This window comes from Mandrillus leucophaeus, unplaced genomic scaffold, assembly GCF_000951045.1.
Source record: "Mandrillus leucophaeus isolate KB7577 unplaced genomic scaffold, Mleu.le_1.0 Scaffold49, whole genome shotgun sequence".
NCBI lineage: Eukaryota > Metazoa > Chordata > Mammalia > Primates > Cercopithecidae > Mandrillus > Mandrillus leucophaeus.
In genome coordinates, this window is record NW_012105253.1 from 5,160,395 (window position 1) to 5,186,122 (window position 25,728).

Below are 25,728 nucleotides of genomic sequence, written 5' to 3' on the forward strand. Positions count from 1 at the left end.
CCGGATCTCAGCTCACTGCAAGCTCCGCCTCCCGGGTTCACGCCATTCTCCTGCCTCAGCCTCCCGAGTAGCTGGGATTACAGGCACCTGCCACCACGCCCAGCTAGTTTTTTGTATTTTTTAGTAGAGACGGGGTTTCACCATGTAAGCCAGGATGGTCTCGATCTCCTGACCTCGTGATTCGCCCATCTCGGCCTCCCAAAGTGCTGGGATTACAGGCTTGAGCCACCGCGCCCGGCCCCCAGCCACCATCTTATGAGAAAGCCCAAGCAGCACACGGGAAGCCCAGGAATCCCACATGAGAGGAACCAAGACTTCCAGCCCATACCAGTACCTAGTTACTAGCCATGTGTCTGATCATATTTAAAGTGGATCTTTCAGCTCTTAGTGGAACAGCTCCAACTGCTGCCAGGTGTAACAAAGACAAACTGTCTCTACAGAACCCTGCCCCAAATGCAGATTTTTGAGCAAAATAAATAATTGGGTTTTAAGCCATATATTTTGCTATGCAATAATAGTTGATACAGAGTTGCATTTCATTTGAAGAATAATCTTAAATCTGTTCTAATATGTTAAAAACCTTCAGTATTTTAACTTTTATTATAACAAATAATTTGTCACATATCTTTTTACTGATTGTGAAAAGGTGTTCTAGGACTAGATGAAAATACAGTGGTCTTTAAATATGTATATAATTCCTTCTTTTTCTCATCTCATCTTGGACTTATTCAGTATGCCTATGTAAAATAATATTAATTACACTCATTTTTCTTGAGCTGCTTCCCATTTATGCCTCATTAGCATAATTCACAGTGGTCATCCATACCAGTGAATGTGTGTTAGATTACCTTTGCTATGTTTAACGATTATACTAAATTTCATTTTTTGTGTGTGTGAACTGAGCTTTCACAGTTTGTTGCTCATGTACCATGGCTGGCTGCTCACAAAGTAGAAAAATTGGACAGAATGTTTCTGATAATGTAAATACAGGAAAAGCTATGCAGAAATATGTATCTCAGAGAGTGAGCTATTGGGCAGCTATGGTATAAGCTATCTGGTGGCCACGCAAGAAGTAATGGATTGAATAAAGGCAAACTATGAAGACTTCAGTCATGATAAGATCAAGAGAATTATTTGTGGCACATTTGCCATGGATTGTGTCTCTGCTGGCACACACAAAAAGTTGGGACTTAAAACTGTAAATTTACTTTAACTTCATTTTGTATGTCATGCATTCATGCGACTTTTTCCGGGGGTTATTTATTTTCATTTTTGGCTGTCCTGCTCCAAGTTAAACAAAGGAGAAAAACATTGTATAGTGGAAGAAACTCAGACTTGGGGAAGGGAGGCAGCAAGTAAATGAAACAAGAGTCCTTTGTCTCTCAGCTGGATTGCTGACTAATCTGTGTGATCCTGCAGAGGTCAGTTCAGATCTCAAGCCCTACTTTCCTCATCTATGAAATGAAAGATTAGACTAAGACCAAATACAGCTCTACAAAGTAGAGTATTATTACTCCTCAAGAAAGAGTTGAGGGTCGTGACTCTTGCTTTGCACATGAAAATATTTAGGAGTAAAAGTTCACAGAACTTGGCAAAGCTAGATATATTTATGATTCTCAATGAATCAACTGATGTTTTTCCCTACATCTCTACAAGCCGTTCTTTGTTTAGCAGTTTTTATATTTACTTTTATTTTTTTCTTCTATAATTTTAGAAAAAAAGAGTTAGATGACTGCTACTATGGACAGGCAACAATTTGGTAATAGGACATTATTTTTAAAACTAAAAAATAACTGAATATGAAAGATTAAACTTTTAAAAAATAGACATAAGTGCTCAGAGTTGTGATTCTATTTTGTAGTCAAATGCTGTACCACTGGGCTGCACCCCCAGAGTTGTGATTCTATTTTGTATGTAACAATGTAGTTATTTCAGTTGCTTTATTGAGAATCACAAATATATATATGGCTTTGCCAAGTTCTGTATACTTTTTATTCCCCAGTATTTTCTTCTGCACAGCAATAATTACAACCTTAAGCCATCCCTTCAGAAGTAGTCATATGCCAAATTCTACCTTAGTCTAAGATAATTCTTTTTCTGTGTAATGGGGCTAAAAACATCAGTACTCCCTGTTGCTCTCGGCAGATGTCCAGGTACCTTAATGATTAGGTTCTCTGTACCTTGAGCTTATTTGCAAGGCAGAGCCTCAAAGGAACTGCTTTTTTATTTTTCCACTGATAGAACTGGAGCTTGGTAAACTAACTTGCCCAAGGTCATAGCAGTTAGTGGCACTCACAGGGCTTAAACCCAGGAAGTCTGAATGTAGACTCAATTATGGCATATCGCTTCCTAATAATAAGCTGGATTTTGTTTTGTACTTCTTGCCAAAATGTAACTCCATGATGACGTTTTGTGTTGTACATTACTGCCTTCTTACTGCCTCAAACGGGGCCTGGCATGGTGGGAACAGGTGGGGATCTTAGACTGTTTGTGCTGCTAGGACAAAATATCTTAGACTGGATCATGTATAAATAATAGAAATTTATTTCTCATGGTTCTGGATTCTGGGAAGACCAAGATCAAGGTGCTAGCAAATTACTCTGTTTCAAAGATGGCAAGCTCTTGCTGCATCCTCGCATAATGGGAAAGCGAATAGAAATGAAGACTGTGTCCTCACATGGTGAAAGAGAGAGAAAGTCCAGGCAGCTCTCTCAAGGCTTTTAGAAGGGCATTGATTTCCTTCATGAGGGTGAACTCTTCGTGACTTAATCACTTCCTAAAAGGCCCCACCTCTTAATACCACACTGGGGATTAAGTTTCAACGTGAATTTTGGAGGGATACAGACATTCAAATCACAGCACGATTCCACATGATAGAAGCCATCTCTTCCTTCTACACATGGATGTCTGAGCATATCCAGACTCTTGGGAGCCCAGGCTTAAGAGAGGCTGTGAGAAGGAAGACGGCAGTTCCTTCCTGAAAGTCTTGACTTCTTAGTCCCAGCTTTCCGTCTCGGTATGTGTACTGGACAACAATTTATTTGAAGGTACAGCATAGAAAGAAAAATAAACCATTTCCTATGAAGTAATGATTCAACTTCTAACCTGTAAAAATGAAAAATTTCTCAGTTCCCTATCCCCTTACATTCCTGTCTTCATAAATTTCTGTGATTTAGTTTTCCAGGAAACTTATTATTCACATACTTAACAACTTTTATGTCCATTAGCAACTTGACTTTCCCTGCTTCTTTGGATTTTGGAGTATTGGTTCCTTAGTATGAAGGAGTTTTGAGAAAGGTAAGAAGACAAGCTCAGAGCTCAAGAAACTATGAAGAATAATATTATAATCACAACAACTCGTTATTTGTTTTTAAGCTCAATCCTTCAGAAGGTTATTATCTGGAGTTGAATAATAATAGATTCAGGCTCTTTTTATGTGGAGGAAATCTTCAACAACAGTGTTCATAGGGAAGGACATTAATCAGGAAAGAGAAGTGAGCCTTGTTTCTAATAATGTTTGCATAATAGCTACCCTTGGGTATATTGCTTGACTGAAAATAAATATTCATGCTTTCCACATCCAGTACAATTGGAAATTATTCATGGTTATGATTCTGTCATATGATCTTCTACCTATTCAAGGGGACTTCAAACTGGGAGGCTGTTGGAAACCAAAAAACATAAATAACAATGCTTGTGAATGATATGGGGTAGAAGTTGAAAGAGGCTGTAGTGTTGGCTATGGGGAGAAAAGGAGCGAACAGTGGGAACTTAACTGTTTCCAGAGGGGGAGAAGCAGACTCACACTGACATGCTTAAGGACATTTATATGCTCTCCTGGTTTGCTTTTAGCTCTTCAATAGCTTCTCATCACCAGGAGAATAAAATTTAAGTGCCTTATCTTGGTGTCAGACTCACTGCCTGGAGTGGTTCCTGTGAAACCTTGGATCGCGTTACCTGAGACTACTCTCCACCTCAGATGTGACAACACAAAGCTCTTTGCAGATTCCCTCAGACACCATGACTTACCATTATCTCTTTCTTCACATCCTTCCTTCATCTTGCAAGAATTTTTCAAATCTTCTTTGTTAATTAATCTATGTATCATAGAAGAGTCAGCTTAAACTTCACCTGCTTCAGGAAGCCTTCTATGAACTCCACACCTAGTCAAGAGTTTTACCCAGACTGTCCTATTTTTATTGACTTATATATTTAGTGATCCTTAAATAGCCTTTGTCCTGGGGAGTTTTTTCATCATCTTGCTTTATTGCTTACATGCACCAAATTTTATTACATAAATGCTTTCAGTTAATTAATTCATTTTTCTTTCCTTTTCTGTTTCCTTTCTCCTTTCTCTGTTTTTCTCTCTCTCTTTTTATTAACTTTTAAATTCTGACAAATGTTTCAATACAGTCTTGAGAACATAAGCTATTTTGTTGTTGTTGTTGTTTTGTTTGTTGGTTGGTTTTGAGACAGAGTCTCGCTCTGTGGCTTAGGCTGGAGTGCAGTGGCATAATCTCGGCTCACTGCAACCTCCGCCTACCAGGTTCAAGCAATTCTCTGCCTTGGCCTCCTGCGTAGCTGGGATTATGGGTGCCCACCACCACACCTGGCTAATTTATTTTTATTTTTATTTTTAGTAGAGACAGGGTTTCACCATCTTGGCCAGGTTGGTCTTGAACTCCTGACCTCATGATCCACCCGCCTTAGCCTCCCAAAGTGCTGGGATTACAGGCGTGAGCCACCATGTCTGGCCAAGAACAGAGGCTATGTTTTGAACTTCTGTGTGTGTTACAAGGCTTTGCATTAAGTGCGCCCTCATGCAACTTTCCTAACCTTGCTTCTCTCCCATCAGGGACATTCTACTTCAGTCAGGAGAACATCCTATAGTATTAAAGTCCAGACTGATTTGTTTTCCTGGACCTGTGATTGCTAATACAACTGTTACTCAGTGTCTGGGGGGGATTAGTTCCAGGACCCCTTGCAGATACCAAAATCTACAGATGCTCAAGTCCCTGATTTAATATAGCTCAGTATTTGTGTGTAACCTATGCACATCCTCCTGTACACTTCAAGTCATCTTCAGATTACTTATAATACCTAATATAATGCAAATGCTCTATGTAAATAGTTGTTATACTGTATTTTTAAAATTTATAGTATTTTTTACTGTATTATTATTATTATTTGAATGTTTTCAATGTGAGATTGGTTGAACATACAGATGTGGAACCTGCAGATATGAAGGACTGACTTTACTTTCTCCAGCCTCTCCTTCCCTGTCCTTCAATGCAGGGTTTTTGTTAAACACCATATCCTTGGCTCATTTATCTGTGCTTCTAATCTGATGGATTCTATATTAACAGGCATATGTCTGCCCAACTTCACATGCCAATTTTACCCTTATTGGTAGGCTCCTTCTGAAGGTCCATATGTCTTTTTCATGTACTTATGTGCAGTCACAAAATACTGAAAACTGTGCCTTCTGTTTATATAACATATCTATTTATAAAACACTTTAAAATTTTTATCCTAACTACTGAGAGGTGAGCAGTGCAGCTGCTAACCTCATTTGTAAATGAGAGAATTGGTTCAAAACAACTGAATAACTTCCAAAATTTATGTGTCCAATAAATTGTAGTGATTAGAATTAGACTCCACTTGAGAGCCTTTTTCACATTACAAACCTGACAACAGTGGTTTTTTTCCCTGCCTATAGGCCTTGCAGAGCCTAGTAGAGTTCTGTGCATGATGAACTCACTGAGGGCACTGGACACAGGCTCACACAGGGTCTGTATTATGGTGCTGATTTGGGCCACTATACCTCAAGAGAATTAACTTACTTTAAACTCCACTGTAGACATTTATAAAGTGAAGAGTAAGACACCATGTTTTCATAGGATTTTTTTAAAACACTTTATTAATTCCCTTTCTCTTATCTTCATCTCTTTTTTTCTTCTCCTTTTCTCTCTTTGTTTTCTTTTCAGTCAGTTCAACAATTAATTGGTATTCTCCTACAATGTGCAAAGCAATATGCTACGGTTCACAGGGGAATGCAAAGAGGATGCTGCTTATAGCTTGTTGTGGCGAGGAACTTTTCTTCTCTCTTTTCTGTTCTCCTTTTTTCTCCATTCTTCTCTTCTTCCTACCTTCTTTTTCCTCTGATGTTCAAGTAGCCCTCATCATTTCCATAAATTTCCAAGGCTTCAGCTTTGGTCAAAGGGAAGGCACTCAGCCCAGGGCCAGTGAACGAGTTTAACATTCTTACGGTCCTTTGCATCTGCACACCCAGGACTCATAAATACTCAATATAAAAGCTTTGGGGGTTTTGCTCTGTGACAGCTGGGGACTCCATGTAATTTAATGCATGATACAGCACTTTTGGCTAACTCTGTATGAGAGACTACTCAAATAGGAATAAAATATCACTTTGCAAAATACATTTAAATTATTTTCCTTCTAAAACTTTGTGACTTTAAAGCCTTAAAATCTATTTTTTGAAAGTCAAAAAATAACAGATGTTGGCGAGGCTGTGGAGAAAAGGGAATGCTTATACACTGTTGTTAGAAATTTAAATTAGTTTAGCCACTGTGGAAAGCAGTTTGGAGATTTCTCAAAGAACTTAAAGCAGAACTACCATTCGACCCAGCAATCCCATTACTGGCTATATACCTAAAGGAAAAGTAATCATCCTACCAAAAAGACACATGTACTCACTGTTCATCTTAGTACTATTTACAGGAGTAAAGACATGGAATCAACATAGGTGCCTATCAGCAGTGGAGTAGATAAAGAAAATGTGGTACATATACACCATGGAATACTACATAGTCATAAAAAAAATGAAATCATGTCCTTTGTAACAACATGGGTGCAACTGAAGACCATTATCCTAAGTGAATTAATGCAGAAACAGAAAACCAAGTATCACATGTTCTTACTTGTAAGTGAGAGCTAAATCTTGGGTACTCATGGACACAGAGATGGGAGCAATAGATACTGGGAACTCTAGAAGGAGAGGGGGAGGGGGACAAGGGCTATAAAACCTCCTGTTGGGCACTATGTTCACTCTCTGGGTGTTGGGATCAATAGAAGCTCAAACCTCAGCACCATGCAATATATCCTTGTAACAAACCTGCACATGCATCTCCTGAATCTAAAATAAAGATGATTTTTTTTTTTTGAGATGGAGTCTCACTCTGTTGCCTGAGCAGGAGGGCAGTGGTGCAATCTTGGCTCACTGCAACTCTGCCTCTCGAATTCAAGCAATTCTCCTGCCTCAGCCTCCCAAGTAGCTGGGATTACAGGTGTGCCAACATGCCAGCTAATTTTTGTATTTTTAGTAGAGATGGGGTCTACTATGTTGGCCAAGCTGGTCTTGAACTCCTGACCTCGAATGATCCACCCGCCTTGGCTTCACAAAGTACTGGGATTACAGGCGTGAGCCACCGTGCCCAGCCTCTCATTCCTCTTCTACACCCCACATAAGGTGCACGAATCATTAGACACATCTATTTTTTTCCCCTAAGGCTACATATTCTTAAAAGTAGTTTAAGTTACCTATTACCTCTAGGCTTTTTTCCATAAAAATCATCAGTAAATTATATGCCAAACATGGTTTTTTCCTCAAGAACACAGTTAAAATAGACTTGATTCCTCTTTGCTGTCTCCAGTCCTCCTAATATTCATACCAATAGGTATTTATCTATCACCACAAAACACACAAAAAGACTGGTGATTGCTTAAATCACAGGAGATCAAAGTAGAAGGAACTAGAAAGAAGGAAGCAAGTGCAATCATGATTAGGCACTTACTCTGCATCCGTGGCTGGGTTAGGAACATTCATAGGACTTCATGAACCCTACTAAGTTTAAACCTGCTCTTTTACAAATGTGGAAACTGAGGCTCAGAGGGGTTAAATGATTAGCCCAGTGTCCTGCTCTTAAAGCGTCAGAGTTGAGATTTGAACCCAATTGATGTGACTCCAATTTTTTAAATATTTACTGTACCAAGGCTGGAGGGGGCACACATGGGCTCTAGAAGGATGCATGGAATGGGTACCTGGGTGGGGAAGGGCTACAGAGGGGGCCTCAGTCGGTTTGACTAAGATATTTTCCTTCTCTGATTCCTGCCCCAAATGTAGAGTACTTATCCCAAATATGGATCCAACTTTGTGTAATATTTTAATGAGAGGGTCTTCTACTAATAGGACATCTCTCTCTTGTCTTTCACAGCAATCTTGCAGGCGGTAATAGCTGGTGATCTTATGAAGGTAAGATATCTTCCTACCAAATCTTTGGCAATGCTTTAAGAACTTGAAAACAACATCACTCCTCACCAAATTTCTGTGTTTCCATCTATCACTTATCATCCCCGTGCTTGCACTGGCTGAATAGAAGAGGCAAGATGTTCTTTTGAGAACTGAGCAGAGAGGGTGTTCAAGAGCACCAGGGTACTTGTCTCAGTTACTTAAAATGAACTGCATGTCCCCAGGATGCAGTGTGCACAGTGTGCACAGTGTGCCTGCCCTCTGGAAGCTGACATTCGAAGAATTTAAAGATTTCCTTTCAGGCAGGTATTGAAATGAATGCATCTGTAAGAATTACCTGGACAACACTCAGAAATGCATTCTTCAGGTCAGAGGTTAATCTTTCCTTTTTATGGTTTTATACTTTGGGGATCATAGTTAGTCAAACAAGAACCCTGATCCACTTGGAACAGTTTAATTTGTGCTTATGTTTTCTGGTGAGTTTGTTCAGAAGGAAGGAAGCAGTCACCACTGCCCTGAGGGTGAATGTAAAATCTGAAGTCAGACTTTCTGAGTTCGGATCTTGGCTCTGCCTTACACTGTCTGTGTGATTTCGTGTAATTATTTAATTCTCTCTGTGCCTTAGTTTTTTCATTAGTAAAATGGAATAATATTACCTCTCTCTTTGGATTGTCATGAGGAATTAATGTAATAATACATAGAAAGCTCTCAAGACTGTTCCTATTACATGGAAGGGGCTCTAAAATGTTAGCTATTTTATTAATATTCTGATAGTGTAGATCTGTGTTTTTTTAATCGCTAAACATGGTGGAAATACAAATATTTGTTATATAATATAAACATCATCTATGAATATTCTAAAGTTATTTTTGGTCCCACATCATTTTCAGGCATCAGGCTCATGACTTCCCATATGCCCCTGCAAACCCCCTGCTGGAACTGATCTGCTCTGTAATAATGACAGCTGCCTGAAGGCAGAGGCTACGCCTGATTCCTCAGCCTGTGGAGTAAGGTGCCATTGCAGATTGAGGAACCAATAGCCCTAAGAGAAAGCTGAAAAGTCCTACCCTCAGACATAACTTTTTTTTAGGCACATCTGTTGGAGAAACTGAAGGACACCTATGCTACATTTTTCAACAGGTTACTAGAAGAAAACAAATGGAGAAAATGTTGCAAACATCTTGATCAGCTGCCCCCTTTAGGCACGTAATCCTGAAAATAGTGCCTGTGCCACTGCACAGATCATAGTGTCAGTAGAAATTGTTACTCAGAAGAGTGCTCTCCAAGCAGTATATTGATGAGTTCAGTGCCGTTTCTTACCAGTGGATTAAGCCCATACCATCCTGTAGTCTGTGCACGGCCTTCCATTAGGTTTTGTGGGAAACAAAGGCATGAATATAATTGATTCCTGCCCCTGGTGGGTTTCTACACCAGAAAATTTGGCAAAGCACTGTACATTTGAAACCCTTCCATTTTATTTTCTATATGCTTTCAGATTAGGCAACTGATTTCCCAGGATCCTGAGTTTATTATCACACTTTTTTTTGTACTTTTAAATAGAGAATCATTTGCAATGTGGGAAATCACTATATCCAGCTGGTTGTCTTATTATAGGTTGGTGCAAAAGTAATTCGGTTTTTGTCATTTCAGTGACAAAAACTGCAATTATTTTTGCACCAACCTAATGCATTCTCTGTTATAATTCTTGTCTAAATGACTAAAACATGACTTAATAACATCTTATTATTTTTTGTTTGTTTGTTTTTCTTTTTGAAGATGGAGTCTCCCTCTGTCGCCCAGGCTGGAGTGCAGTGGTGCAATCTCGGCTCGCTGCAACCTCTGCCTCCTGGGTTCACACCATTCTCCTGCTTCAGCCTCCCGAGTAGCTGGGACTACAGGTGCCCGCCACCATGCCCGGCTAATTTTTTGTATTTTTAGTAGAGACAGGGTTTTACTGTGTTAGCCAGGATGGTGTTGATCTCCTGACCTCGTGATCTGCCTGCCTCAGCCTCCCAAAGTACTGGGATTACAAGCATAAGCCACCACGCCTAGCCAATAACACCTTATTTACTGAAAGATGGAGTATTTGCTGAGGGCTTAAGGTTTTACTTTTTCTCTCTTACATATTTTCTTTATTTTCCTTCTCAAATATTCATGCCCTCTTTCTCTTCTCCAACTTCTTTTGTTTCTTTCTTCTGAGTAGAAAGTGCAATATATATAAAGTATTAAATTGGGTACATGTGTATGTGTTTGTACAAGAGGGAGAGGGAGAGAAAGAAAGAGAGGGAGGGAGAGAAAGAGAGCGAGAGACTAGTGAACAGAACGTCTCTGGAGCCACTCCTGTGTGAAGGCTGTCACAAATAGCTCCTGGACAACTGGGCTGCAAAAAATGCCCATGGACTAACTGAATGTTCACGGTGTCTAGAAACAGCACAGAAAGTCAGGATCCAGGCAGTTGACCCTGAACAGGTTTGGTTGGGTCTATGCTGTTATCCTTTGTCGATCTCCCCACAGAGAAAGGGAGTGTCATTTTAAGATAATGTGGCTGAACAGAACAGGATTCCCTTTTAGACTTTTGTGGAAAGTTGCTAGCTACTTCTTCCTGCCCTCTTGCCCCCCAGTTTAGGGATAGAAGTCCCGTATGTTCCTTACCTTCATTCAGCTACTGCTTTTGATCCATGCCCTGGGAGGTCTTCCATGGCTCTTTCCATCCCCTGCTTCATGCTTCCCTAGTGCTTCTCTGAGACATTTGTGATGTTCTTGTCCATTACTGTGTTACTCTTTACCTATCTGTCTCCCCCATGGGCTGTGAGGGCTTTGGGCACAGTGACTGAATTGTATTTATCTTCCTGACATCTAGCACATGACAATTCTATGGATGTATTTGAGTGAAGACGTGAACTCTGAATTTACGTTCTTTTTTTAAAAAAATATTTTTAATTGACAAATGATTATACATATTCATGGAGTACATAGTGATGTTTAGATACATATAGTATACACTGATCAGATCAGGGTAATTAGCATATCCAACACCTCACACATTTATCATTTCTTTATGTTGGGAATGTTCAACATCCTCCTTCTAGCTATTTAAAACTATTTAATATATTATTAACTATAGTCATCCTACAATGGTATAGAACACTAGGACTTATCCTTTGCATTTATGTCATTTATGCTCTTTCACCTTATGGGATGTCTGATTATCTATAATGTGTGCCATCTAACTTCTTAAAAGATAATGTGTTCATTTTGCTTATTACCTGCTGGGTTATTTAATTCTCATTTGTCCTAAAATTACCTATTAGAAGCTTCATGTAGGCACTCTTGTCCTGATATACTGTAATTTGGAGATGAGGGACTCCTTCACATTTTCTGTAATGTTCAGTATTTTATAAACTTAGACCATATCCTCATTTAGCCACCTTATCCTCAGGCTACAAAATTCTGTTTTTTTTTTTTTTTTCCAGTCTTCTCTCACATAGAAACTATTACATTTTCTGAATCATTTTGGGTCTCACTCTGTACATCATCTCTAGCCTGTTAGGTATGTGTTGGGTGATTAACACAAGGTTTGCAGGCTCGGCTGCAGATCTGGATGAAGAAGGAAGCCAGGCGTGTGTTCGTGTGCGTGCATGCATGCATGCGTATGAGTCTATACTTGTATTCAGTGATCTTACACAGGAGAGACAAAGCAGCTTTGATATTTGGTATATAGTTTCATAAGACTAAAGAGAAACTGAAGGACATGGGCAAAAAGCTTAGCTACAGTCACCAAGGTATTCCTGCTTATAGCCATAATTACTCTTTCACTCAAGAGAATGCTAAGCCAACGAAGAGAGGCTTTTGTTTTCTACTCCACCCCTCACTCCCTTGAGACAGAGACCATAGAGACCAGTGCTCAGAAAATAAATGAAAAAAGTAATTCAGCATGATTCAGTTTCCCTAGCCTGTTCAATACCTACAGACTCTTTCCAGAGTTAGAAGAGACACTGGTCATCACTGTGAGTGATAACACAGTCCAGGAATGTTACTTCATCTTTTTGACTTTTCTCTGTGTCCTCTGAGGCTAGAAACATTGTGGTTTGCTACATGACTCTTATTTTATTACCAGTTAGCTATTATCCTTGTTCCAGATTCTGCCTGAGCTTCTTTTTGTATGTCTCTCTTGCAGCTAATAGAAAGCTATAAAAATGGAGGCAGTCTGCTAATTCAGGGACCAGACCACTGTTCACTCCTTCACTACGCAGCTAAAACCGGCAACGGGGAGATTGTGAAATATATCCTTGACCACGGTGAGTAGGCATAGTGAACTTACCAAGGATCACTTATCTGTGAAATCCATTGCATTTTACATTTTCTAAGATGCCCTTCATCCAGGCAGTCTTCAGAATGGCAGAAATACTCTCGAACTTTTAGCCGACTGCCCCTGCTTATTTGAGGCAGTCATGGTTGCAGACCAGTGACACACATGGGCCATCCTAACCAAGCAATTAATAGAAACAGTGTTCATACCAAGTTCTTTACAGGCTATTTTTCAGACTAATTACTTTTTTTTAACATAGGGGACAAAAATAAATGCAGCCTGGCATTGTGCACTTTATTTTCTCTAGAGCTCTTCTGTAAATTAATGGGTTGGGATTCCCTGCCTAATCCATATTTGTGGTTCATCATTGTGAAGATTCATGAGGATAATTTTTTTACATCTTTCTAGTTTCTCTCTTTTTTTTTTTTTCTGTTTGATCTCATTTATCTTTTCCACCCAGGTTACACTTTATTGTCTTTGAAAACGACTGGTACTATTGTGTTGTCTGTGGCAGATCATACTAACCTTCCAGACTGCTTTCTAACTGGATTTCTAATTTGGTGCCAGATCGTTTGCAGGAAGTAGCATGCACTATAGCACCTGCCTCTAAAAACCCTTTGGAAGCATAAACATATTTGATGAATACTAAATCTAAACGGTTACATTCAACTTATCATGTTTCATAGTATTTCCAGGAATAAAGTGGAAAAAATACTGCCTAGCTAGGCTGTTTTAAACGAGAAGGAATGAAAGAGTCTAATTCTGCTGGACCTTGGTATACAGAGAGATTGGAAAAGTTTCTTTGAGCCCTGACAGTCAGTCTATGGCTGACTCCTTTTGCACCCAAATTCAGCCTGTAGACAGTAAGCATACTTGTAAACATTCACATCCTTTTTGCTCCCCCCCCTTTTTTTTTTTTTTGCAATTCAGCAAGTATGTCTTATTCCATTCATTGATTCATTCATTTAACAAATATTTGTGTAGTGCCTAACAGGAGCTGCCTGTTATAGATGGTACACACACAAAAATAAAATACAGTCACTGTTTTCAAGTAATTGCAGGCTAAAGAAAAAATAAGATCATGTGTATAATTAAATTCAAAACAGGTATGTGCAGCTGTTTTAAGTCCTATGGTAAAGCCACAGATAGATAACGTAGCTACCATTTGTCAAGCACATATTTGCCAATTGTTTATAGTAGACGCATCCCATCATTTGATCTTCACAAGGTCCTTGCAAGGTAGGTACCAAACTATCAATCACGTTAGACACCCCTTGCTTTGTCTTCAGCACCTTCTCACTGTTGAGATTCTGCTTGAACCCTTGCTCTGAAATACAGTGGAAAGGGTGGGTTGGAAAAAGGAAAGACCAGGAAAACAGAAGGGCCGTGATGACAGAATTTCTTTACTCCTTGTAGGCTGGGTTGGATAATCCCAAACCCGTCTGCCCTGGAAAGCCTAGGTAGGTAGGATGTATTTTTGGTGCTAAGTCTGGGGCTTGTATCATTCTATCTCCTATTTCCCTGGCTATTCAATCTCTTGCAGTTAAAAGTATTTCTTTCTGGGCAAGAGTGAAGCCACAGTGCTACTATATTCTTTTTCCCTGAATAAGAAAATATCTCAGGATTTCTACTGCACAAAGCTCAGGTGAGGGTTAGATGTATACTGTCACTTTGTTTTTCTTTAGCTCAGGTTTAAAGTTCTCCTAGTTGCTGTCTTGTTGATCACTTCCAATCTACTCTCTTTAGTATACCCTTTACCCAAGAGATTGAATGCTTGCTTGGATACCTTAAGACATTTGGTGCCCACCTACCCTTTCTCTGGAGTTAGGTGAGACACTGGCCATCTGTTTGAGTGACAACACAATCCAGGAATCTCTCTCTCCACATCCCCCCACCCATCTTTTCATCTTTCCTCAAGAAGCAGTATTTCCTCCCCTAGTCCTGGGATCCTCTCTGTATCCGCTGTCTCACTTGGTCTCATTTAGGAGGCTGCAGTCAGCTCCTTTTTTGGATGAGGCTTTATTGAAGATGGACTCTCACATGTTTGGGGCTTTCAGCTGGGATGGCTGTGGAAGGCCAGGACACCTAAGCCTTTCTCAACACCTGGTCTTTTTTTCCCAAGATTCTTCACAGCATGGTAGTGCTGGGGTTCCCAGGGGTGAGAGCGGAAGCTGCCAGATGTCCTGAAGCTAAGTTGGGAAGTTCTGGTTGCTCTCTACTGTATACTGTTGGCTAAAACAAGTCACAGGGCCAGCCCAGACTTAAAAGGTTGGGAAACAGATTCCACTGTTTGATGGCCAGAGCTGTGAATAATTCATGAAGATATTTAATCTACCACACTCTCTTATGTCCTAGTCTCTGCAGTTTAAAGTGAGCAATGTTCTGAACTTCTGACTCACCTGGAATCCCTTAGAGCTTCATTTTTCTATTTGACTTTGGTTCTGGGTCCTAAGAACCCAGGTTTCATAAATAAAAATACAAGATGGCCAGGCATGGTGGGCCCATAGTCGCAGCTACTTGAGGCTGAGGCGGAAGGATTGCTTGAGCCCAGAAGGTGAAGGCTGAGTGAGCTAGAATTGCACCACTGCACTCCAGCCTGGGTAGCTGAGCCAGACCCTGTTTCTTGAAGAAAAAAAAAATGATAACAATAATGAAGGTTTTAACATAAGTATAGCCCATGCAATATTTGAAATATGATTATACTAAAAATGAAAACAGCAGGGCTCCTCATCTGAGCCGCCCCAGGGACATGAGTGATGAGTCCTGGGATGATATCACCCTGACACAGTAGCTTTTCACTTCCTCTATTTCCTCTCTTTCCCCTGCCTCCAAAAATAGGGCTTTTGAAAGCACCGTTCATCCAAGCTCACAGGACTTGGAGTTTCTAACCCCAAATGTAGATCAGTGCACACCTACTTTGCCTGGCATCAATTCATCGGGCACGTTAGTCTCTGAGGGCTTTGATCAAAACCTAACCTTCTAATACAAATCTGTTTCTCATCAACCTGCAGTGACTTTTGCAAAGACTGAGTCACACAATACCACTCCACCCAAGTGGAAGGACACAAAGGAATTCAGTCTTTTTTGAGGGGTGGGAGTGCTTAGTCTTCCAATGCTTTGGTTAGATGTTATAAATTAATCAGCTTAATATTTATGCTCACTAGAGGAAACACAATATTCACAGTAATCATCCTAACTTCACTTCTAGGCAAATAATTCCTGAGGTCTCAGAAGGCATCCTATACCCTTCCTGCCTCACCAGGATCTCTAATCGCACAGGGAGAAAGACTGTAGAGATGGGAGAGCACAATCCATCTCTTTTGTTTGCAAATAAAATGTTATTATGATGTTCAGTCCAAGGGTCACTGCATTTTTGATGGATGGCAATTTTTAACACTTTACTACTATAGCTGAATATGGAGACTCAAATGCAATTGATTCTTATTGAAATTAGTTGTCAACCTTGATAGACATTGTCAATTTCATTTTCCATGTCTATCTTAACTTTTTTATTTATTCAGAAATATGGATGTAAAATCATTTGATATAACCTAATTCACCTAATTCCACAAGAGCTAAATACTTCAGCTCATCTGTTGTTTTGTTTGTTTTTTAATATCTTTAGTTGCCAATTTAGTTTATATTAACCTTTGCATTTTATTGAAAACCATCATAGCAAAACCACTCCTCTCTTTTTGATGATAGAAACTCCTTTAAATTGTAGTGTTCTTGAAGTCAGGCACAAGTACACAGAAACTTGTCAATACCTTTTCAATTCTGTAATCACCTTCTTAAGGTGATCTCTGTTGATTGAAATAGTCTCTGCTAACTTAGTAATGATGATAACTCTGGCATACCCTGACCTGACAAAGAAAACAGCCTTCCCAAGAAGCCTCAGTAAGTCTGGGATTTAGGTATGTATACCAGACTATGGCATTGTATTTTTAAATTAGCATCAGATTTGCAGTAGGTAAGTCTGATCAGTTTGAATTCATGTAAATGAAAATAAATAAATAAATAAAAGTTGTACATTATGCCAAAGATCAAGAAAGACATTCCTCCTGGTTGTTGAATATTGCAAATCTTTTAAAGCCTTTGTTGTTCATTTACTTATTTTTCACAATTTGGTTTATGTCTGTCTCATGGTTTCATATGACATAAAAAAAATTGTTCAAAGACTTGACTGTAATGATGACGTTAGTAATAGCAGTTCTGAAGGATTCACAGGCTCTTTTCCAGGTGCACAGCTGATGTTGTTTGTGGCTCTTGAGTTGACACTTCGTTTGCTTCCTGCAGCCTTACTCCTGAGCCCCTCTCCCCTCTGCTCTGCCCTCTTCTTCATTGGCTCTGGTCAGGAGTGTGGGCCGCCACCATCAAGAGGACACCTGAACAAGAGTCCTGAGATTAGTTATTCTCTCAGACACAACAAGCAGCAACTGATTTCTCTTCTATGGGCTCTTTTAAAGCAGGCTGGGGGCTGTGCCACATGAGATGTGCGGTATGTTCTGAAAGCGCCATGGGAGGCTTGAATTTTTTTCAGCTTGCATCTTCTTCCTTTGGATGTCTTCTCTCATCTATACAGCATGCTGCTTTCCTTTATGAAAAACTGGAATTTGGACATTTAGAGAGTTGAAAAGAGACTCGGGGAGGAAGAGTTAACAATTCCACAGAGACTGGGAGAGAGACTAAGGATGCAGGGATTCCAGCTGAGATTCCTCTCAGTGCTTCCCGCTTTTCAGCTCCTTTCAACCATATTTTCTGCCCACTCCCTCCCCCTCATTTGCCCCTCCAAGGGACTTTTGTGTTGTTTCTTTCCTTCACCACCCTGCACACTCTGCTCTTTTGTTTTTATTCTCCCCACGCCTACCCCATTGCCTCCTACTGGTTTTCCTGATAGAAATCTCACTCATGCATTTCCTTTTTGATTTCAATGGGTTATTTTGTCTTCCCTCTTTTTCTGTCTTCAGTCTTTCTTTTCTCTTTTTTTTAACCCCCCTTTTTCTGCTTCTGGTCCCAGAGAGAACTGACCACCATCCTGCTGGGACAGGATGACAGTGCTGTTAGCATTCCCAGTGCCAGCTCTCCCCACATCTGTGCAGCTTTTGTCCTGTGGCAGGGGAGGATTTGGAATGGTCTGCTGGCAGCGTCAGGGAGACTAATGGGAAATGAAGGCCCAGAGAGAGGCCATGGGAAGTGGAAGGAATAGCAAAGGGGATTTGGAGGCATTGGTGTGGGAAGCAAATTAAAGGATGCATGTGACAAAAGGCACGTCATATATAATACAGATATAATATTGATGACAAAGTCACATCAGCGGGAGCTGGGGTATCCAACAGAAGAGCCTATGGAATGAATACTGGGCAACAACATTATAATTTGGAAGGCCTGGCTACTTAACATGATGTTCACTTTCTCATTTTGAAAGATTTGTGAAGTTTTGCTTCCTTTCGCATTCCCTGGGCGTCTCCTGAATACTGATGTGTATGTCCACTTAACAGAATTTTCTTTCCCTTAATTTTCAGACCATTTCCCATATAGCACAGTCTTTTGAATCCATGTTTCAATTGTGAATCTTTCTCTTAAAGTGATATTGGCTGGGATCCAAAATGATTTTAAAATGTCTTTTATTCATTCATTTATTAAAACATTTTAATTCTGTCCCAGGCACTTGTGAGGAAAAAAAAGTTTCTGTAACAATCACTGTTAACCTCTGTTGTTCTAAATGTTCTAAATGCATTATCATATTTAATTTTTACAACCCTATATAGTAAGCTCTCATCTCCATTTGACAAGTGTTGAAAACTGAAGCATAGTGAAGTTAGGTTACTTGCCAAAATTCATCCATACGTGAGAGATGGTTTGTGTCCTCCATATTCCTAATACCAGCAAGGGAAATGAAACATGGATAAACAACCGCAATGCAGGGTGGTGCCATGTGAATGTCATAAGCAGAGTTCAGGTGACAACTGGTCTAGGGTTCTGGAAGAGCAGTGGCCGTTTTCATCTGAAATTTTCATGGAGAAATCTGCACCCATATCTCCTCAAAAGGGATTTTACAGTATTTTTTCTGATTCAGGTCAGCCAAAGGATGAAGGGGGGACATTTCAGTAAACCCTGGAAGAGACGGGGACCTGAGATTTCCTTTTCTATTGAGGAAACAACAGTGAATTCTCTGCTGACAACTTGATGGTCTCCCTTGAAATTCCTTAGGGGAGATGGCATAGTGTCCGCAATCAGAATGTATGTGTATATAAAACAAGCCCCAAACTCAAATGTTGCCCATTCATGTACATTGAAGGAATTCAGTTGTCTTTATTTTTATTTTTTTGAGACAGGATCTCGCCCTGTCACCCAGGTTGGAGTGCAGTGGTCCAGTCATGACTCACTGTAACTTTGATCTCCTGGGCTCAAGCAATCTTCCCTCCTTAGCCTCTGGAACAGCTAGGACTACAGGCATGTACCACCACGCCCAGCTAATTTTTTTTTTTTTTCTTTTTTTTTAGAGCTGCGGTCTCGCTATGTTACCTAGGCTGGTCTTGAATTCCTAGACTCAAACAGTCCTCCCACCTGGCCGTCCCAAAGTGCTGGGATTACAGACGTGAACCACCATGCCTGACTAGTCTTTATTTTTTTTTCTCTCTTGTTTTTCTCCTTTCGTCTCCTTTCCTTTATTAGTGAGACTCAAATTAACTTTTCAAAAATCATAGGTGTTATTGTTTCTACACTAAATGTCACAGGGTACACTTAAACTCCACATTTTCCAGTTAAAGCATAGCTCACCGTTGGGCAGTGCAGGTTCAAATAAGGAGAAGAACAGCCTTGTCTTAGGCCTCTCCTGGCATCCAGTCTCTGTAAGTCCTTCCTTGCTAGCATTATGCAAACAGCATCTTAAAGGAGGCCACGAATGATTAGAAAACGTACCTGTGCTGTTAAAAATAGCTGCCCATTCCCTTCTGTAGTCAGCTGGTTGCTACTTTTGCCTCTTCCTGTCCAGTGTTCAAAACGTTCTGCTATTTTGTGATCATCTATGTTGATGGGAGAATAAGGAAAGATGAAGTGAATTAAATTGATTATTTGAGAGCCATTCCCCAAATCTTTAATTGGCCTTTTTTTTTTGTTGTTGTTTTTTTTTTTTTTTTTAGATATTAATTAAGAGCAAAAGTTTCTTACCTTGGTATTAGTGCCTCTGCCTCTCACCTCTGTCAGCTGCAGAGGATGAAAGGGTGCAGAGGGAGGGAGAGTGATGGGTAGCTGCGGGCATGCCTGACTCACAGACTGGATAATCAGCTCTGGAATAATTCTAGGTTGGCTGCATTTGTAGTGATTCTGGTCACAAATTGTGAAGAACAGCTTTTTCCCTTGTCCCCACCTTCATATTGTCAAATTATTGCTGTGCTAGCCCAATTAAAATGCTTGAGGATCCCCTCACTTGCATAGAGCCTTAGACCCTGGATGACTGTGGACTCACCGTGACAAGGCTCTGGGAGCACTGAATGACAGTGCTGAATGAAGGAGAAAAGTAAACAAGGCCTCTGTTGCCTAAATAGTTGTGCAATTAGCAGTACCAATGGGAACAGAGCTACTGATGAGTCTAGGCTGCTCATATTCATGGAATTTCTTTCAAGAGGAGCAGCTTAGAATGTTCTCTGAAGGTGACAGGCACTCTTTAAGAGGACCATTGGGCACTTAAGCCCCTTACTGACGTTGTAAAGAGTGCCCTCTTGGCAGCTAAATAGGCCTGAGGTGCTTAGTGCTCAGGACATAGAATTTGAGTCAACAAGTGGCTTCACATGTAAGTGGGAGTAAAACAACCCTTTCATACCACCTTCCTTCAGTGAGGATCCCATATCTTGACATAGTGTGACCTGTATCAGGACAGAGAATAGGACACTTCATGCTATTTAAAGTTGAAGCAGTACCTGTGGTGTGCCAGGCACTGTTTCAAACACACTATGTGTATTGACTCTTCTCTTTTTTTATTTTTTATTTTTTGAGATGTTGCCCAGGTGGGAGTGCAGTGGCGCATTCTCAGCTCACTGCAATCTCCGCCTCCCGGGATCAAGCGATTCTCCTGCCTCAGCCTGAGTAGCTAGGATTACAGGCGCACACCACCATGCCGGGCTAATTATTGTATTTTCAGTAGAGACAGGGTTTCACCATGTTGGTCAGGCTGGTCTCAAACTCCTGACCTCAAATGATCCACCCACCTTGGCGTCCCAAAGTGCAGGGATAACAGGTGTGAGGCACCATGCCCAGCCCTCTTGAACTCTCACAACAACCCTGTGAGATAAATATTATTATTAATTTGACTTTACATGTGTGATAACCAAGGGCTGAGAGATTAATTAGACTTGGCCAAGACCTAGTCTGTAGTAGAGCTGGGATTTTTAACCAAGAAGGGATGGCTCGAGAAACCTCACCCCTGGTCACTGTCCTGTCCTGCTCTGCACTTTTGGGATGTGTGTGGGAGGATGAGGATCATTATTCATGTTTTCTTAGAATCACAGGACCAAGGAACAAAGAGCCATGAGTTAAATATTTGTTGTTTCCTTAATATAGGGTAGGTGCTAGAAGGATACAAAAAACAACTGAGATGTTCTTATATTCAACAGATACAGAAAAATTTGTTTATGGAAGGCATGTATTCAAAAAGTGAATACATAGTATGAGGGTAGAACCAAATGAGTGCTTTGGAAGTTGAGAGAAAGAATACATTCCCTCTGTCAAAGGTCATCTTTTGAGAGGACCTTGTCACAGACTAGCCTTGAAGAACATGTCAGATTTAGACAGGTGGCTATTCTGGGTAGGTAGAGCTGGGAAAGCCTGAAAAATACATGATTGAGTGTGCAGTTACCACTTTAGCTTTTGTGAAAAAAGAAAATGGAACCCTGGGAACAAATTGAGGAAATGTAGTTCCAGATGAAGGACTGTGAGCTCCAGTGTTTAAATACTTGGAAGTAAGCGGGAGATATGATGTATTGGAAACCTAGAAATCTAGATGATGTAAGACCTTCTTGTCTTTCTTAGTAACTACTTCTGCATGCTAATAATGTTCCAGGTAGATACCTGTTAGGAAGTCTATTTGTCAAATAGGACAAACAGAAAAGACAAATAGGAGAGACTTTGTAAGAGAAGATTCACCTGGTCCCAGTGAATAGCAGGTATGAAAAAGAAGAGGTCAAGATGATTTGGATGACCAGGAGAATTATGAAATCCCATAACATCTCTGTTATATTGTCCTTGGCCAATGACTTTCGTGGTGAGAGTGATAAGCTCTTCCACCCCTTCTTACTCTGCACGACAAGTTAATTTTTAATAATAATGATATCCACCAATAAAGAGAGCAAATCCCCACGATCATCTTTCTAAAGACTAAAATACTCAATACCTGACACTTACAAGCATATTTATTCATCCATTCAACGCAATATTTAAGCATCTACTTATCTCCAGGCTCTATAGTAGGCACCAAGGAATGACACAATGCTAGACAAAGCATGGGCCAAAACTTTAAGGGGTTTTCTGGAGTCTAGTTATAGGGAGAGATAAATCAGTAGGTTATTTTAAAGTAGTTTGTTAAGTGTCATGATCAGTAACATGATCATATATCCCCCCTTGCCTGGGGTGGTCCCCACTTGTATGATAAATCCCATTACCCATTCAACTATAGGAAATAGGGTCAGTACATAAAGTGAGGGATTGTATAGGCAGGTGTTTAATAAGCTGTTTGAAGTGGGATCGTAAAGGGCTTTATGGGGAAAAAAGTCTCAACTGATACCCACAGGCTGAAGAGGGCAGGAGATGGCAGGGAGAGAAGCAGTGGTACAGAGCTAGAAAGGTGGACATTCCAGGCAGCATTTGTAGACTGAATGGATTAATTCGTGAACACATAAAACATTGTGAAAGGGAAATTCACAGAATATTTCCATTCCTAAGGATGCATCTATAGTCATTTGATGTATATGCATAGTATTTCTTTCTGGTCTGAGAAGGGAAATTTTATAACAAGTGGAATTGTACCCTAGATGATATATATAATGTCGTACAGCCTTAATATTATGCTTCATAAGATGCCATCCCAAGCAACTTGTTTGAGAATGAGAAATGGCCCTGATTCCTAAACCCCACCTGATCTGCCCCTTTCTCCCTAGTTAGCCACTTAATTATTTTTCAGTTATTCTATTCCAGTTTTATTTCGTAAATTTGATTGAAAGCTTCTTGACAGCAGAGACCATACCATTCTTTTGTATCTACCATTCTGTACATATTGGTTCATGGAGACTGGGAGTTTGGTAATGAGGAGGTAGAGGGATCCTTTTATTTTTGTTTTTGTCTTATTATTCCTATCCCCAAATTTAGCCTTCTAAGGCATTTTCATTTTGTGACTATAGATTTTCTGTTAATATTTAGTTTTTGAGCTTATTTTTTGATGGTCATCTTGCTTTCTTCTTATTTAGGACCTTCCGAGTTATTGGATATGGCAGACAGTGAAACGTGAGTGTTGTCTTTTATTACATAGTCTAAGTTATTTTCTTCAGAACATATCTGGGAGAAGAATGTAATCTATAGGGCATATTGTAGGTAATTTTAATTTAATTAATTCAAAGTCCACTTTCAACTTTGTTCATAACTGTGCAGGGCTAATTGCCTAAATAAAAAATTACACAATAGAAACTGATGACAATTGTCATAATGCTTGCCTCCATAGTCAGTGCTAATCATCATTTAGAGCTTGCTTCAAGCAATGTACTTCTGCACTGGTGCATCTTGGAATGCTGAGAAGTCTAAATAATTACACTTACCTTTTAATGTACCCATCACATTTGTTCTTTCTCAGCTGGAGTTTCTGAGAAAATGGGACCCTACTGCCCTGAGGCATTATGCACATGTAGTGACGTAACTTCTCTCTGTTAGTCTAGAACAGCACAAGTTATGAACCACCACTGAAGAACTAAGAACATAGTCACTCTATCTTCTGTCTTCTATGGTTCAGAGAAGGGATGCTGATTGAAAAAGTCATCAGCTCTGGGATGGTGTCTAAACTGATGATAATGTTTGTTTTCAACCTTATTTCTAAAGCAGCAAAATAGTTACTCCTCCCCAAACAGGAACAAAGTTAGGCTGTACAACTAATCCTGAAAGCCATATTTGAAAAGGTATAAAGATGAATTGGTGTGGAGAGGAATGAGGTGGTGAGTAGCTAAGCACGTGGGAAGGAGGAGAAGTAGAAATGAATAGAATGGAGGACGAATGAAAAGCAGTAGGGCTGTGGAAGAAGCTGTGTATCACTCTATAGAGCTGGTCCACATGCCAGCACATCCTATTTGCAAGATTGTAAGTGGTGCCATTACTTACCCCTTTTTGCCTTCTCTAAAGGCTGCTATTGATTTTTCCTGAAATACTTTGGCATTAAGCATCTTGGTGCCTTTGGGCTCAGGATAGGAATACCCTCCTCCCTATAGAGCCTGTCAGTGATGGGGAAATAGCCAGTTTCCCTTGCCCCTTCCCACACTGAGTGGCTGGCCTCAAGCCTGCTGCCTCCTGGGGAGAGCCCTGGCTCTCAAACTCTCCCAGAGTCTCACTGTGCCTCTCAGATATCCTCTGTGGCTGCCCGCTCCTTCCACCTGCCACTCACACAGAATCTAAAGTGGATAGAGCAGAGTGGGTGTTGGCCTGGCGTTTTGAACTTGGGTTCTCAGGAGATACTCCACTGTAGGCCGAGTGACCATCAACCAAGGGTCGTGTGCTGTGCCTGAAGGGCCAGAGACGCTCCACGCTGCTCCCTGTTCTTTCATCCAGTGCCTTTCTCACTCTACTCAAATGTATGCACAGAGAGAATGTCTTCAGTGTTCAGATACATCTGGACAATTAGTCTGTTTAATACTGCATTGACGATCACCTAAATCAAATGGTAGTGCTTCTTTAAAAAATTACTAAACCTAGTTAATCAGCACTGTTTGGAAAGGGGGCTGGAGTCAGATATTATGATCAGGTGATGACTAGCTCAAGGAATTTTTAGAAATCCCCTTTCCCACCTCCCCAGAATGTACCCTACAGCCAAGATCTCAGTAGCCTATAGGGAAGGAGGCTGAGGAGCACCCCGACATCAGCTCCCCTCACCCCATTCCCTGCTGCCTCCAACCCCTTTATGGGTGGTTTCCCATTTCCTCTTTGATTTAGGGGTGAGACTGCACTGCACAAGGCTGCCTGCCAGCGGAACCGGGCTGTGTGCCAGCTTCTGGTGGATGCAGGAGCATCTCTGAGAAAGACGGACTCCAAGGTAACTCGATGAGTGAGTGCAAACATCCTCCCACTGGGCGAGATCGCAGGCACTGTTGCCTTTGCTTGTGACCATAGCACGGACATCCTTTCTGTGCTTATGGAAGTGCCTGGGGCTTTGGAAAAAGGAGGAAAAAATAGAGTGCTTCATTTAGAGAAACTGTAATTTAAATGTATAAGCACAAAGGGAGGGCATGTGCTTGCCTATGGGGCTTTATAAACCTCTGAACACGTTGGCCTTGGGACATTGGGGTTGTCCTACTGAACGCTAGCAGCCAAGTCGTGGGAGTTGAGGTCTGAAGCCCAAGGAGAGAGGTCAGGACCATGTTCAAAGACTTTGGCCTGACTACTGAGAAGCCCCTTTGGGGTTTTCCTTCAGTACTTACTCCAGCGTGGTTTAAATTCTATGATTTATATGGCCCCTTATATGGGTGCCAAAGGGATTATTTCCCAGCTCCCAGGACGGTGGGCTCTGGCTTTGAGATGGTTACAGTCTTAAATCTGGTATGTTTATGTAGTTCTTCATTTAAAAAAATTTCTTTCCATTTGTTTTCTAATATTCTCTATAAGTTAACCTCAGAAATTAGATAGCATGGGAATTACTGTCATTTATAGCTATAGGAGCTAAAAGCCTAGAGAAAGTTACACATACCTTTGGACCAGTAGCTGAGCCTTAAACTAAATTGAGCTCTTTTGACGCCAGTCCAGTGTTGTTTCAGCAGGTTGGTGGTTCTCATTTGGTGTCAGAACACACTAGCCACATAACAAAATCGGTTTGTTTATGGAATCTGTTTGATTGAGGTACAGTGATTCCTGTGGCACTTGGCTAGAAATGTGGTTGGTTTCTCCCCAGCAACAGTTACGTAAATCT

General features: G+C 40.5%; 1 protein-coding gene across 1 annotated transcript in view; it reads left to right on the forward strand.

Moving 5' to 3' along the window:
* Positions 1-25,728, forward strand: part of DGKI (diacylglycerol kinase, iota) — a 481,484-nt gene that overhangs the window by 450,469 nt on the left and 5,287 nt on the right. The window contains exons 30-33 of the mRNA XM_011995483.1: positions 8,235-8,272; positions 12,447-12,567; positions 23,036-23,072; positions 24,759-24,858. Coding sequence (XP_011850873.1) covers positions 8,235-8,272; positions 12,447-12,567; positions 23,036-23,072; positions 24,759-24,858 — 296 coding nt within the window. The remainder of the gene's footprint in view (positions 1-8,234; positions 8,273-12,446; positions 12,568-23,035; positions 23,073-24,758; positions 24,859-25,728) is intronic.